At 45.2% G+C, this 16,571-nt stretch overlaps 1 protein-coding gene across 1 annotated transcript in view; it reads left to right on the forward strand.

Moving 5' to 3' along the window:
• The first annotated feature begins 7,422 nt into the window (after nt 1–7,422).
• Nucleotides 7,423–16,571, forward strand: part of upb1 (ureidopropionase, beta) — a 187,621-nt gene continuing 178,472 nt past the window's right edge. Inside the window, exon 1 of the mRNA XM_063031687.1 lies at nt 7,423–7,639. Within this exon, the coding sequence (XP_062887757.1) occupies nt 7,533–7,639 (107 nt within the window). The 5' untranslated portion in view covers nt 7,423–7,532. The remainder of the gene's footprint in view (nt 7,640–16,571) is intronic.

Here is a 16,571-nt window from a genome sequence, read left to right on the forward strand (position 1 = left end):
ACCATTGTCTCCCGTACCATCACCGCCCTTATCAACTCCGGAGACCTTCCATCCTCGGCCACTAAACTCATTATTCCCACACCCCGCACCGCTCGGTTTTACCTCCTCCCGAAGATCCACAAGCCTGACTGTCCCGGTCGACCCATAGTTTCTGCCTGCTCCTGTCCCACCGAACTTTTATCTGCCTACCTGGACTCCATTTTGTCACCCATAGTTCAGTCCCGCCCCACCTACATCGGGATACATCCCATGCCCTCCACCTCTTCAATAACTTCCAGTTCCCCTGTCCCGAGTGCTTCCAGTTTTACTATGGATGTCCAATCCTTATACACCTCCATTCCCCATCAAGAAGGCCTCAAAGCCCTCTGCTACTTTCTGGATAATAGACCTCACCAGTTCCCCACCACCACTACCCTCCTCTGGTTGGCGGAACTGGTACTCACACTTAATAACTTCTCTTTTGGCTCTTCCCACTTTCTTCAGACCAAGGGTATAGCTATGGGCACTCGTATGGGCCCCAGCTATGCCTGCCTCTTCGTTGGTTATGTGGAACAGTCTGTGCTCCAAACCTATTCTGGTACTGCCCCCCAACTTTTCCTTCGGTACATTGACGACTACATTGGTGCTGCTTCCTGCACCCACGCTGAGCTCGTCATTTTCATCAACTTTACTTCAAACTTCCACCCAGCCCTCAAATTCACTTGGTCCATCTCGGACACTTCTTTCCCCTTTCTCGATCTCTTGGTCTCCATCTCTGGAGACAGACTGTCCACTGACATCTTCTATAAGCCCACTGATTCTCATAACTACCTCGACTATACCTCTTCCCACCCTACCACATGCAAAAATGCCATTCCCTATTTCCAGTTCCTCCGTCTCCGCCGCATCTGCTCCCAGGATGAGGCTTTCTGTTCCAAGACATCTCAAGTGTCCTCTTTCTTTAAGGATCATGGTTTCCCTTCTGCCGTCATCAATGATGCCCTCACCCACATCTCCTCCCGCACTTGGGCCCTCACCCCATCCTCCTGCCACCACAGCAGGGACAGAGTTCCCCTTGCCCTCACCTACCACCCCATCAGCCTCCGGATCCAGCACATTATCCTCCGCAACTTCCGCCACCTTCAACAGGACCCCACCACTAAGCACATCTTTCCCTCTCCACCCCTCTCTGCTTTCCGCAGGGATCGTTCCCTCTGCGACTCCCTGATCCACACGTCCCTCCCCACGGATCTCCCACCCGGCACTTATCCCTGTAAGCGTAAGTGCTACACCTGTCCCTACACCTCCTCTCTGCTGCCATTCAGGGCCCCAAACAGTCCTTCCAGGTGAGGCAACATAGAACCATAGAAACTACAGCACAGAAACAGGCCCTTTGGCCCTTCTTGGTTGTGCCGAACCATTTTCTGCCTAGTCCCACTGACCTGCACACGGACCATATCCCTCCATACACCTCCCATCCATGTATCTGTCCAATTTATTCTTAAATGTTAAAAAAGAACCCGCATTTACCACCTCATCTGCCAGCTCATTCCACACTCCCACCACTCTCTGTGTGAAGAAGCCCCCACTAATGTTCCCTTTAAACTTTTTCCCCCCTCACCCTTAACCCATGTCCTCTGGTTTTTTTCTCCCCTTGCCTCAGTGGAAAAAGCCTGCTTGCATTCATTCTATCTATACCCATCATAATTTTAGATACCTCTATCAAATCTCCCCTCATTCTTCTACACTTCACTTGTGAGTCTGTTGGGGTCATCTATTGCTCCCGGTGCGGCCTCTACATCGGTGAAACCCAACGCAGATTGGGGAACAGGATCTCCCGGTTGCCACCCACTTCAACTCTGCTTCACATTCCCATTCGGATATGTCCGTACATGGCCTCCTCTACTGCCATGATGAGGCTAAACTCAGGTTGGAGGAGCAACACCTCATATACTGTCTGGGTAGTCTCCAGCCCCTTGGTATGAACGTAGAATTCTCCAACTTCCAGTAATTCCCTCCCCTTCTCTTCCCCCATCCCAGTTTCTCCCTGCCCCCTCCCCCAGCTGCCTATCACCTCCCTCATGGTTCCGCCTCCTTCTACTACCCATTGTGCTTTCCCCTATTCCTTCTTCACCTTTCCTGCCTATCACCTCCCTGCTTCCCCTCTCCCACCCCTTTATCTTTCCCCTTAGTGGTTTTTCACCTGGAACCTACCAGCCTTCTCCTTCCCACCCTCCCCCCACCTTCTTTATAGGGCCTCTTCCCCTTCCCTCTACAGTCCTGATGAAGGGTCCCGGCCCGAAACGTTGACTGATCATTTCCACGGATGCTGCCCGACCTGCTGAGTTCCTCCAGCGTGTTGTGAGTGTTGCTTTGACCCCAGCATCTGCAGAGTATTTTGTGTTTCCTAAACACATTGAATAAGCCTTGGAAACCATCAGAAAAATAAAAAACCTTAGGAACATAGAGAAAAGTCCTTGAGAAACCTTGAAAACATGAAACTTGAAACCTAGAGAAGGAACCTTTTCAAATCTTGCTCACAGTTTTATCTTCCACATTTTTTCCAGAGGCATTTAGGATATAGTCTCAATTTTACAGATAAAGACAGCATAAACAGGTTTCTTTCATCACTAAGCTAGCTGGTTTTCTGTAGATCTGTTTAATTTGCTACATGAAAGTTCAATTTTCCCAGCCTGCACTATGACTTTCATCAAGAGGTTAAAAATACTCTTGATAGGGTTACTTTACTTGTGTATTTGCACACTCCAGCCAGGGATCAGCTTTTGGAGTAGGGCTCTACCAGAATTTACACTATTGACTTGAATGATGATTTGTTGAATCAATTGATAAGCTTGCTTGAAGCGCTCATTTGTTGTGCAGACCTGAGTCACGGGATCACAAAGCTGGGAGCCTGGGTACTTGCGACTTGAAAAGCGTGGAATGGATACCGGAGAAACTCAATGTAGACTAGAGAATCTCAGTATGTAGACTGAGGATTCTCGGAATGTAGAGTCAGGACATGCACTGAGAATAGAAGGCACCCTCTCCTCAAGCCACCAATGTCAAAACATCACTGTTCAAACTTTGCTGGGTCCATTACTTGGCAAGATCCTTCTGTCACACTGGAGACAGAAACAAGAGTTCACACATAGGAATTTCAACGGAACATTGCTGCCTGGACGAATCACTCTGACCGATGAATCACGTGGCCAAGGTCAGCTGCTCTCTCTCTCTCTCCACTGGATCCATCTTTGTGTGGTCGAGACTTGCTGTCACTAGATTTGGATATGGCCCAAGTGTGGAGTGAGAGACACTGAAGCAGGTCGATAGTTCACAGACTTCCATGTGAACAGTATTAAAGGGAAAAGAGAACAATAAATGCGAGGCCAAACAGGGCCATTAACTAAAAATGGAAAACGAAGCCTACACTGTGGTTGAAAAGAACAACTAAGAATAAAATGAATACCACTAGTCTTCAGAGTCAGTCGACTCGACAGGCCAATTTCTCAGGCAAGGCAGAATTCAAGCAGGCAGCGAAGCGTTGGTGTGTCCAAGTCTCAACAAGTACTACGATGGAATGAATGGAGTTAAGTACTATCAAAATGAAATAATAATTAGCAGATACGTGCATATTCATGAGCGCATTTGCCGTATCTGCTGCGCTACTGAATCCATGGTTGTGACACTTCCACATTCTAGCTTCTCCCATGAAGTCAATGAGGAGGGAGGAGAAGATGGCGGCGTGACGCAGCGAGCGCGGCCATTCCGAATTGATATCGATATGTGTTAACTAGGGGGCTGTGCACAATCCAGATTTGATGGAGACAGTCGTGAGAAGCACGGAGGAACACCTGGAGTAACTTCTGAAATGCCTGCTTCGCTGCCGCTGCTACTGTGCCATCGAGTATCTCCGGAGATGAAGGCCCCAAATCCTCAGCTTTGTGTATCGCCTGTTGCTGGGGTTGGGGTTGAAACGCTCGGCAGAGATGGCGCTCAGTGCTCAGTGTCGAAGAGGTGGTCGGAGGCTCGGAGTTTTTGGATGGACTCGGAGTCGGACTGTGGTCGGATGCTTCCAGGATGTTGCACCAGCAAGTTGGCGGCGCTGGAGGTTCACCGTCTGCGTGAGATGATGGGGCTTTCGAGAGACTTTGAGACTTTTACCGTGCCATGGTCTGTTCTTATCAAATTATGGTATCGCTTTGCACTGTTGTAACTATATGTTATAATTATGTGGTTTTTGTTAGTTTTTAAGTCGGTTTGTCATGTGTTTTCGTGATATCATTCTGGAAAAACATTTTATTATTTCTTAATGCATGCATTACTAAATGACAATAAAAGGGGACTGCGTGTCCTCATAATCATAATCATAATCCAATTTACTGTCTTATCTTGAATGCCAAGCGACTGAACCTTCCTGACCAACCTCCCATGCAAGACTTTGTCAAAGGACTTGCTAAAGTCCATGTTGACAACATCCACTACCTTCATTAAATTTCCTGGTAATTTCCCTGGAAAACCCAACAAGATTGGTCCAATCTACCACAACCTAGCACAAGGCCATGTTGACTATCCCTAATCAGTTCCTGTCTATCCAAATACTTATATATCTGGTCCCTTAGAAAACCTTCCAATAACTTACACACTACTGATGTTAGGCTCACAGGCCTATAATTCCCTGGCTTATTCCTACGGCTTTTCTTAAACAGTGGACAACATCAGCTATGCTCAAATCCTTCGGCACCTCACCTGTGGCTAAGGACGTCTTATACATCTCTGCTAGGGCCTCTCTGCGCTAGCATCCCACAAGTTCGAGGGAACACTTGTCAGGTCCTGGGGATTTAAGCACCCTAATTTGCCTCAAGACAAGAAGCACCTCCTCATCTCTAAGCTGTAAATGGCCCATGACCTATCTGCTTTCTGGCCTCAGTTGTGTTGACGCTATGCTGTTTCCTAAGTCAATATACTTTTATGATCTCCCCCATTTCTTTCAACTCCTGGCATAGATGACCACTCTGATTTTCAAGTTGTCCCTTGCAATCATTTGCTTTTGGTGTATCTGTAGAAGCCCTTGGGATTCTCCTTCACCTCATCTGCTAGAGCAACCTCATTCCTTCTTTTAGCCTTGCTGATTTCTTTCTTAAGTATTCTCTCGCATTTGTTTTATTCATCAAGTACCTCACACAACTGATCGACAGACCACACACCATCCTTATACATCTGGAGAAGAGGGATGCTTCTGTGAGAATGCTGTTCTTGGACTACAGTTCAGCATTCAACATCATAGTTCCATCCAGGCTTGACAAGAAGCTCAGAGACCTCGGCCTTGACCCTGCCTTGTGTAGCTGGATCCTGGACTTCCTGTCAGATCGCCGGCAGGTGGTAAGAGTGGGCTCCCTCACCTCCACCCCTCTGACTCTCAACACAGGAGCCCCTCAGGGCTGTGTCCTAAGCCCCCTCCTTTACTCTCTGTATATCAGATCTTGTCAAAATATGGCTGCTATGGTGCCTTCTTTGTAATTGTATCAATATGTTGGGCCTAGGGTAGATCTACAGAGATGTTGACACTTGGGAATTTGAACTTTTGAAGGCTTCCCACTTACCAAGCACACCTTTGCTCCTCAATTACCTATGATTCTTTGCCCTCCCACTTAACTAAACCAACTCTAAATACATAGTGCAAAAGGTGAATAATGAGGTCCATGGACTGTTCAGAAATCTGATGACAATGGGGAAGAAGCTGTTCTTAAAACATTGATTGAGGGTCTTCAGGCTCCTGTAGCTCCTCTCTAAATGCAGTAATGAGAAAAGGGCATACTCCAAATGGTAACCGTCTTTAATGATGGATGCTGCATTTTTGAGGCACTGCCTTTTGAAGATGTCCTGCGGTGCGGAGGGCTCTGCCTGTGAGGGAACAGCCCTCTGCAGCCTCTTGCAGCTTTTGCTTTGGAGGCTCTACACCAGGCTGTGATGCAACCAGTCAGAACGCTCGTCACCACTTTGGTGACATACCAAATCTTGCCAAACTCTTAATAAAGTAGAACCATTTATGTGCCTTCTTCATGATTGCATCAATGTGTTGGACCCAGAGACTCGAAGTTGCTCACCCCTAGAGACATAGGAAAGTACAGCACAGAAACAGGTCTTTTGGACCATCTACTCCAGTTTAACCATTTAAATTTCCTACTCCCATCTTGCTGCACCAGGATCATAACCCTCTGTACTCCTACCATCCATGTACCTATCCAAACTTCTCTTAAATGTTGAAATTGAGGTTGCATGCACCACTTACACTTGCAGCTCTTTCCACACTCTCATGACCCTCGGAGTGAAGAAATTTCCACTCATGTTCCCCTTAAACTTTTCTCCTTCACTCTTAATCCATGACCTCCAGTTATAGTCCCACCCAACCTCAGTGGAAAATGCCCTGTTTGCATTTACCCTATTTATACCCCTCATAATTTTGTATACCTCTATCACTATTGTGGTCACTATTCCTACTTCTGCTCATATATCTTACGGTCTTATCCTGTCTCTTCTGGTGTTGAATTCTGAGGTTGTGATGTATCCAGATGGAATATGAGTTATTGTTCCTCATGAGCAATATAGGGTCTTATTGGACTAGCACACAAGGCCACAGAAAGAGCGTGGGATGGGGAATTAAAGTGGTGGGCGAACAGAATCCCATGGTCACTGCATATTGCAGATCTGTGAGCTAAGTCAGTCTGTGTTGTGCTAAGAGTCATAAAGAGAAACAACACAGAAACAGGCAACACACACACAAATGCTGGAGGAATTCAGCAGTCCAGGTAGCATCTATGGAAAAGAGTAAACAGTCAATGTTTCGGGACGGTGGGGTGTCTCAGTCTGAAATGTCAATGGTTCACTCTTTCCCATAGATTCTGCCTGGCCTGCTGAGTTCTTCCAACATTTGTGTATGTTGCTTGGATTTCCAGCATCTGCAGATTTTCTACAGCACAGAAAACGGCTACTGAGTCCTTCCTGACCATCAACCTTTCATGCACACTAATTCTGCACTAATCCCACTTTTTAATTCTCCACCCATCCTCAATTCCACCCAGATTTGGGGAAATTTACTGTGGCCAGTTAACCCAACACCTCACACGTTGGAGAAAACCAGAGAATTCAAAGACAACCTATGGAGTCACACGGACGAGGTGTCACATCCAGAGAGGTGGTAATGGAGGTCAGGGCTGAGCTCTGAGTTGTGCGGCAATGTTTTATCAATTTCATACTGTGGATGAAGAGATCACATGGTGAATACTGGATGCAGGAGCTATGATTGTGAGAATCCTGGAAAGACAGTGCAGGTCCCTGGATGATGGGAAGAATTGATCGGAAACGATGTTAAATCCAGCAGATCAAGGCCTCTGCCTACTGGGGACTCCGGTGGCCTCGCCCCCCTCTACCCACCTCCATTCCTGCACCAATCAGGAGCAGGAGGCAGGGCTGCCGGTGCCGGTTCCAGTGGAGCCCGGACCGGAGAGGAGTGGGCGCCGCCAGGGAGTGAGTGAGTGAGGGGCAGCTGTTGTGAAATGTCAGCGGAGAAGCCGAGTCAAGCGGCCGCCGGCCCAGATCTGGGCCCCGACTGCGGCCTCAGCGCCGAGCAGCTTTGCAGGCTCCTCTATGGCAAGGAGATCAGGTGAGCCGAGCGGCGCCGCCGGCTGCTGCTGGGAAATGTAGTACCTTTCGGAACGGAACGGAGGAAAGGCAAGGTCGAACGACGCCAGCGGACTGTGCCGTCTGGGGGTGGGCCGGCTAGCCTTGAGGCCATTCCCCGGTGTAGGGTGAAGGGGTTACCTGACGTCGCCCCCATCCACTCCCGGGGGTCACCTCACGGACCTATCCCCCTCAAACCCGCGTGGCTCTTACCTTCTTGCCGAGCTCCTGAGGGTCACCCCCTCCCCTCTTGATGGCCGCCCACCCTCCACGTGTTCCACCCACCCCTTCTCTGCGGAATTTAGTGACCGGGGTGATCTGTGGACAGCGAGTGTCACAGGGGGATGTGCCAGATTGGAGTGCCTGGACAGGCTTAATGTTGACTCCAAAGGACCATAACGTGACGAAAACAGGAGGAGTGGGGTGGCTTCCCGAGCAGATGCATGGTTTTATTGAAAGATTGTCGGATGCCAGAGAGGTTGAATGAAAGTTAAAGCAATGGCCAACTAGTAGGTCGGTCTGGATCACCACGACAGACTGAACTCCAGTGCTGCAAGCTGGCCATCCACTATATTTACATCAGAAGAGTACTGCCACAGTTTGGCTCACAATTATATGCTAAACTAATTAAGGTAACGATGACATACCCTTGCCACTCCTGTCTGCACGTGGTCCTATATTCCTCAACGCAAACACGAGGAAATCTGCAGATGCTGGAAATGCAAGCAACACACATAAAAGTTGCTGGTGAACGCAGCAGGCCAGGCAGCATCTCTAGGAAGAGGTACGGTTGACGTTTCGGGTTGACCGTACCTCTTCCTAGAGATGCTGCCTGGCCTGCTGCGTTCACCAGCAACTTTTATGTGTGTCCTATATCCCTTATGTTTCTGCATATTCATGTGCCTATTTAAGAGCTTCTTAAGCAGCTTTATCATACCTACCTCCATCACCACCCCAAGCAGTGCACTCCAGGCACCCATCTCTCTGTCTGGTGTGTGTATATGTGAAGTAAAAACAACAACCTTACTGTAATCATCTCCTTTGAACCTTATTCCCTCTCCTTAGATGTGTGTCCTGTAGTAATAGACATTTTGACCCGGAGAAATAGTATTGGATGTATCATTACTTCATGAAATTCTCTTGGAGAGGAAACATTTCTAGCTTGTCCAGTGTTTCCTTATAGCACATGACCTCTAGTCCAGGCAATCTGGTAAACTTCTCCAAGGTCTTGACATCCTTCCTTTAGTGGAGCAACTAGAATTGAATGCAGTACCCTAGTTGTGGCCTAACCAGAGTTTTATAAAGCTACAACATAATTTTCTGACTACTGAATTCAATGCCCTGAAAAGTGATAAGGGATTTCTTAGAGAAGCACACAGGAGATTCTTTGAACGTGAAAGATACACCAGGGTATATGCTGTCCTCGAGGTGCCAGTGTCGGAAACACCGAAGAGAAACTGTGGCAGTACTTTTCTGAAGCAAATATAGAGTGGATAGCTTGCTTGCAGAACACCCAAAACAGGGTCCAAAAATTCTAAAGAGGGAGAGTGAACAGCTGGAGTTAGTGGTATATATAGAGAAAATATAGAGAATTAGGTAGAAAAGCTGAAAAGCAGGGCCTCAAAGGCAGTAATCTCTGGATTGCCGTCCTTGCCACATGCCAGTGAGGGTAAGAATAGGATGATTTGGTACATGAATGCATGGCGAGGAATTGATGCAGGGGGCAGGGTTTCAAATTTCTAGATCAATGGGATCTCTTCTGGGCAAGATATGACATGTACAAAAAGGACAGGTTACACCTGAACTCAAGGGGGACCAATATCCTTGTGTGCAGATTTGCTGGAGCTCTTGGGGAGAGTTTTAACTAATTTGGCAGAGGATGGGAACTGGAGTAATGGGGCTGAGGAGGGGTCAGTTGTTATACAAGTAGATGCAGTGTGTAGTGAGTCTGTGAGGAAGGACAGGTAGACGATAGAGCAAAATTGCTGTCAGTGGGATGAGTTGAAGTGTAACAGGGCAAAATCAAAAAGGATGATGAAAACATGATTGAAGGTGTTTCATATGAATGTTCATCATGTACAGAGTAATTTAAATGATCTTATAGCACAATTAGAGATTGGCAGGTATGACATTGTGGGCATCACTGAGTCATGGCCAGAAAAGAAAGATCTTAGTTAGGATCTTCACATCCAACTGTACACATTGTATCAAAAGGGGAGTAGGGTGGTTCTGTTGGTAAAAAATAAATCATCCTTAGAAAGAGGTGATGTAAGATCAGAAGATGTAGAATCCTTGTGGGTGAAAAGACCCTGATGGGAGTTACATACGAGCCTGTGAACAGTAGCCCAGGATGTGGGGGAAAAGGCAAATAAAAAGAGCAATGTTATGATAATCCTGGGGGATTTCAATATGGCAAAAATCAGATTGGGAAAATCGGGTCGGTGCTGGATCCCAAGGAAGGAATTTGTAGAATGCTTACGAGATGGCTTTTTAGAGCAGCTGGTGGGTGAGCCCATGAGTGATAAGGAAGTTCTGGATTGGGTGTTGTGTAATGAACCAGATTTTATTAGGGAGTGTAAGGAACCCTTAGGAGGCAGTGATCATAATAAGGCAGAATTCGCCCTGCAATTTGAGAGGGAGAAGTTGACCGGAACTGTACCTAATACACCAAATTTAGCCTCCCCTAATTCAGCATAACATCTGAACTTCTGTACTCAGTACTCTGATTTATGAAGATCAATATGTCAAAAGCTCTCTTTTCGACTGTACCTGTGATGCCACTTTCAAGGAATTATGGGTCTGTATTCCCACTTCCCTTTGTCTAACTGCACCCCTCAGTGCCCTACCGTTCACTGTGTAAGACCTACCCTGCTTTGTCCTCCCAAAGTGCAATACTTGTCTATATTAAATACCATTTACCATTTTTTCAGGTGGTTCAGATCTTTGACAGCCTTTCTCGATGTCTGATACTCTGTCCCGTGTCTGCAAATTTACTGATCCAATTTACCATATCAGAATCAGAATCAGGTTTATTATCACTGGCATGTGACGTGAAATTTGTTAACTTAGCAGCAGCAGTTCAATGCAATACATAAGCTAGCAGAGAGAAAAAAATAATAAAATAAAAATAATAATAATAAATAAACAAGTCATCACTGTCGTGTCTATCCCTCGAGGTCGAGGATGATGGTCTTCGTTCTGTTGATCTACTTATGGGCTCTCAAGTGGTTTATGAGTCCAATCTTGGCTTTGAAAGTTTTTCCGCATTCAGGACAGGTAGTTCCAGATGGCAGATCGGGCTTTGGTTGTTGCTGCCTCTCTTTCCATTTTCTTCTCTTTTCTTCTAATTCTGCACATCTGTTGGCTTCGAAAGTTGCTGTTCCTTCTCGGATGATGGCTTGCCGGAGTTTCCTGTCCTTGGCATTGGTTTCCCAATTGTTGATGTCGATGTTACATTTCCTCATGTTGGCTTTTAGGTCGTCTTTGAATCTCTTCTGTTGTCCGCCTCTTTTACGTTTGCCTTCTTTAAGCTGGGAGTAGAAGATTTGTTTCAGCAGATGTTCATCTTTCATCCGAACAACATGACCGCTCCATCTTAGTTGGTTCTTGATGACGTAGGCTTCAATGCTTGTTGTTTTTGCTTCATTGAGCACACTGATGAAATAAACAAGTAAATCAATTATCTATATTGAATAGATTTTAAAAAGTGCAAAAACAGAAATACTGTATATTATCATCCAAGTCATTGATGTGTTGTACAAGAGTCTTAAGCCTAATTTATACTTCTGCGTCAAATCTATGCTGTAGGTACCGGGTCCCCACGCCGTAGGGTGACGTGCACCCCCCCAAAAAAGTAACTCGCGCGTCGCGGCGACGCAGACCACAACAACTGTGATTGGTCTGCTTGGTAGCATCGCATTTCCGGTTGCTTCTTCTCTGCCATGTCTGTAGGCATACTGTGCGTACACCGATGAGAAATTAATGGTTGGAGACGATGAACCAAATCGTCAAATCTACCTACCGACATCGGAAAATAATTGAAATGCATTTCCTCGTCCATGTCTCTCATGAAGAAACTCAACACAGTGGCATAGAAACCCCACCGCCAACTAACGTATTGGCGGTGAATTGCAGATCGACACAGACACACTCACACATGCTCGCTAGGGCGTAGGCTACGGCGTAGAGCCTACACAGAAGTATAAATCAGCCTTTAGGCACTCTAGATTTTTATTGTCTTCCGTATTACTGTGTCAGTAGAAAAGAGCAAATTTTAGATTTTCAAACATTAATTTTCCAAACAATTAAATGTTATAGAGACATTTTTGTTTGTCATTAAAGTAAATTAATTAATAGACCACTTTTCAAATAAAAGCATTTTTACTTTGTAGGTATATAGCCCAGTGCCTGATTAAGCAAAGATAACAGGTTGCTAATAATGATCATAAGAAATAGGAGCAGGAGTCGGCCATCTGGCCCATCAAGCCTGCTCCGCTGTTCAATAATATCATGGCTGACCTGGCCATGAACCCACTCCACCTACCTGCCTTTTCCCCATAACCCTTAATTCCCCTACTCTGCAAAAATCTATCCAACCTTTTCTTAAATATATTTACTGAGGTTGTTTCCACTGCTTCATTGGGCAGAGAGTTCCACAGATTCACCACCCTCTGGGAAAAGCAGTTCCTCCTCATCTCCATCCTAAATCTACTCCCCCGAATCTTGAGGCTATGTTCCCTAGTTCTAGTCTCACCTACCAGTGGAAACAACTCTCTTGCCTCGATCTTATTTATCCCTTTCATAATTTTATATGTTTCTATAAGATCTCCTCTCATTCTTCTGAATTCCAGGGAGTACAGTCCCAGGTAACTCAATCTCACCTCATAGTCTATCCTCCTCATCTCTGGAATCAACCTGGTGAACCACCTCTGCACTGCTTCCAAAGCCAGTATATCCTTCCTCAAGTAAGGATACCAGAACTGCATGCCGTACTCCAGGTGCGGTCTCACCAGTACCCTGTACAGTTGCAACATAACCTCCCTGGTCTTAAATTCAATCCCTCTAGCAATGAAGGCCAACATCCCATTTGCCTCCTTGATAGCCTGCTGCACCTGCAAACCAACCTTTTGTGATTCATGCACAAGTACTCCCAGTCCCTCTGCACAGCAGCCTGCTGCAATTATTTACCATTTAAGTAATGAATCTGCTTTTCTATTTTTCCTTCTAAAGTGGATGACCTCGCATTTACCAACATTTTATTCCATCTGCCAGACCCTTGCCCACTCACTTAACCTATTTATATCTCTCTGCAGACTCTCCAATCTTTTGCACAATTTGCTTTTCCACTCAATTTAGTGTCATCAACAAACTTAGATACACTACACTCGGTCCACTCTTCCGTATTGTTAATATATATTGTGAACATTTGCGGGCCCAGCACTAACCCCTGTGGCTCACTACTGATTGCCAACCAGAGTAACACCAATGTACCCCAACTCTCTGCTTTCTATTAGTTAACCAATCCTCTATCCATGCTAATACATCACCCTATGCATCATTAGCTTATGGATAAGTCTTTTATGTGGCACCTTATCGAACGCCTTCTGGAAATCCAACTAAATAACGTCCATCTGTTCCCCTCTATCCACTGTGCTCATTATATCCTCAAAGAACTCTAGTAAATTTGTCAAACAGGACCTGCCTTTGATGAATCCATGCTGCATCTGCCTGATGGATCCATTTCTTTCCAGATGCCTCGCAATTTCTTCTTTCATGATAGCTTCAAACATTTTCCCAAATACAGATGTTAAACTAATTGGCCTATAGTTACCTGCCTTTTGCCTACATCCTTTTTTGTACAGTGGCGTGACATTCACCATCTTCCAATCTGCCAGGACCTGCCCAGAGTCCAGAGAACTTTGGTAAATTATCATCAAAGCCACTACTGTAACTTCTGCCGTTTCTTTCAGTACCCTGGGATGCATTCCATCAAGACTAGGAGACTTATCTATCTTCAGTCCCACAGGTTTGCTCAGCACTACCTCTTCAGTGATAGCTATTGTATCGAGGTCCTCACCTCCCATCACATCCATAACATCTCTCTGGCACGTTAGATGTGTCCTCCACTGTGAAGACTGAAGCAAAATAGTCATTCAAAACTTCTGACATTTCCTCATTACCCAATATCAATTCCCCTTTACGTCCTCCAAGGGATCTACGTTCACTTTAGCCACGCTTTTCCACTTTATGTAATCTTAAAATCTTTTACTATCTGTTTTTATATTTTGTGCTGGTTTATTTTCATAATCTAGCTTCCCTTCCTTTATTGCTTTGTTGCTTTTGAAAGTTTTCCCAATTGTCCAGTTTCCCATTATTCTTGGTGACTTTGTATGCACGAGCTTTTAGTTTGATACATTCTTTTATTTCCTTAGTTATCCAAGGCTGGCTTTCCCCACCTTTACTGTCCTTGCTTTTAATTGGAATATGTTGGAGCACCGCGAAAAATCTCTTTGAAAGTCTTCCACTGTTCCTCAACCATCCCACCATATAGCCTGTGTTCCCAATCTACACTAGCCAAATCCTCCCTCATCCCATTGTAGTCTCCATTGTTTAGGCATAATACACTGGTTTTAGATTGAACTACTGCTCCCTCCATTTGTATCAGAAACTCAGTCATACTGTGATCACTCTTTCCAAGAGGATCCCTAACTACTAGATCACTAATTTTACGTGTCTCATTACACGGGACCAAATCTAAGGTAGCACATTCCCATGTAGGTTCAGTAACATGCTGTTCAAGAAAGCCATCATGGATGCATTCTATGAAGTCCTCCTGAAGACAGCCTCGACCAACTTGATTCTGCGAATCTATGTGCAAGTTAAAGTTCTCCGTGATAACTGCCTTTCCATTCTTACATGCCTCTGATATTTCTCTGTATATTGCCTGTACACTGTAGTGTTAATATTCGATGGCCGATAGACAACTCCCATCATTGATTTTTTTCCCTTTACTATTCCTAATCTCTACCCAGATGGATTCAACATTCTGCTCCTTAGATCTTATATCGTCTCTCACTATTGCCCTGATCGCAACTTTATTTAAGAGCGCTACCCCACCTCCCTTACCTTCCTGCCTGTCTTTCTGTATTACCTGATATCTGGATATTTAATTCCCAATCCTCTCCACCCTGCAACCATATTTTTTTCTAATGGCCACTAAATGATACCCCTTTTTGCTGATTTGTGCCACAAGTTTGAATACTATGGGCATTCAAATAAAGTGCCTTTACACTCATTGTGCTCTTAAAATCTTGTAATCTTTGTACACTTGACTTTTCTTCACTCCACTCTTACTTTTCTCTTCTTTTATCTTTTGCTTTTTCTTTATCTTTATCCACACTTTTTTTTTACTTTACTTCTCCAATCTGTTGAAGCCACCCCCCTACTATTTAGTTTGAAGCCCTATCCACAGCCCTAGTTATGCGATTCGCTGGGATCCAGGTTCCATCACGGTCCAGGTGAAGCCCGTCCCATTGGATCAGCTGCCCCCTTCCCCAATACTGGTGCCAATTTCCCATGAAATCAAACCCACTTCACCCACAGCAATCCTTGAGCCATGCGTTTAACTCTAATCTCCACCCTATGCCAATTTGCACGTGGCTCAAGTAGTAATCCAGAGATTACCTTTTTGGTTCTGCTTTTCAGTTTAGTCCCTAGCAGCTCAAATTCCCTCAGCAGAACCTCTTACCTGTTTTACCTATGTTGTTGGTACCCACATGGACCACAGCAACTGGATTTTTCCCCTCCCACTGCAAATTCCTTGGAGGGTCAGATAAGATGACCCGAGTCCAGACACCAGGCAGGCACCACAGCCTTTGGGATGTTCTATCCCCACGACAGAGTACTCTGTCTATTCCCCTGACTATACTATCCCTAATTACCACTACATTTCTCTTCTCTCCCCCCTCTCGAATGGCTCCCTGAACTACAGCGCCCGAGTCAGCTTTCTCATTCTTCCTGCAGCCCCCATAATGAGTTGAATATACTAATCTGATTGACTGAAACAGAAAGGGATGGAGAAAGAATCAGACTGGGTGAGGGACAACCCAACCAAAAGTGAGTGAAGCTGACCAGAGTAACATCAAACTGACATACCTTTTAAATCAGAAAAAGTCTCGCACTGCAGTCAACTCTGAACACGTAGAAACCACTGAAACCCAAGTATCCCTGTCTACAGTCTGGAGAAGTCTTGGCAGAAGTGGTCTTCATGGAAGAGTTGAGCCAAAAAGCCATTCCTCCTAAGTGGAAACAAACTACACACAAACACAAGGACTGGGGTGCTGAACTATGACAGTAAGTGCTCTGATGTCAACATTCGAAATTTTTGGCTCAAACAGGAGTCAGTTTGTCTATAAACGAGTATCAGAATCTCACTGGCATATGTCATGAAGTTTATTGTTTTTGGCAGCAGTACTTTGCAATTCATAATGAAAGCTGTAAATTACAATTAGAAGTATATATATAAAAAAAAATTATAAATTGAATAAGTAAAGCAAAAAGAGAGGACAAAAACATGCGTAGTGTTCATGGGTTCATTGACCATTCAGAAATATGATGGCGGAGGGGAAGAAGCTGTTCTGGGAACGTTGAGTGTGTGCCTTCAGGCTCCTGTACCACCACCTCGTTGGTAGTAACGAAAAGAGAACACATCCTGGGTGATGGGTGTCAAAAGTTTTCCTGAACACATTTGACAAACTCTATTCCATCCAGTCTTTTAACAGTATGGAGTCCCAGTCAATAAGTGCGAAGTTAACATCACCTACTATCACAACCTTATTTTTATTGCAACTATCTGTTTTCTCTCTGAATTTGCTCCTCTAAATCCCACTGTCTGTTGGGAGTTCTATAATATTAAT

Source organism: Mobula hypostoma, chromosome 23, assembly GCF_963921235.1.
Source record: "Mobula hypostoma chromosome 23, sMobHyp1.1, whole genome shotgun sequence".
NCBI lineage: Eukaryota > Metazoa > Chordata > Chondrichthyes > Myliobatiformes > Myliobatidae > Mobula > Mobula hypostoma.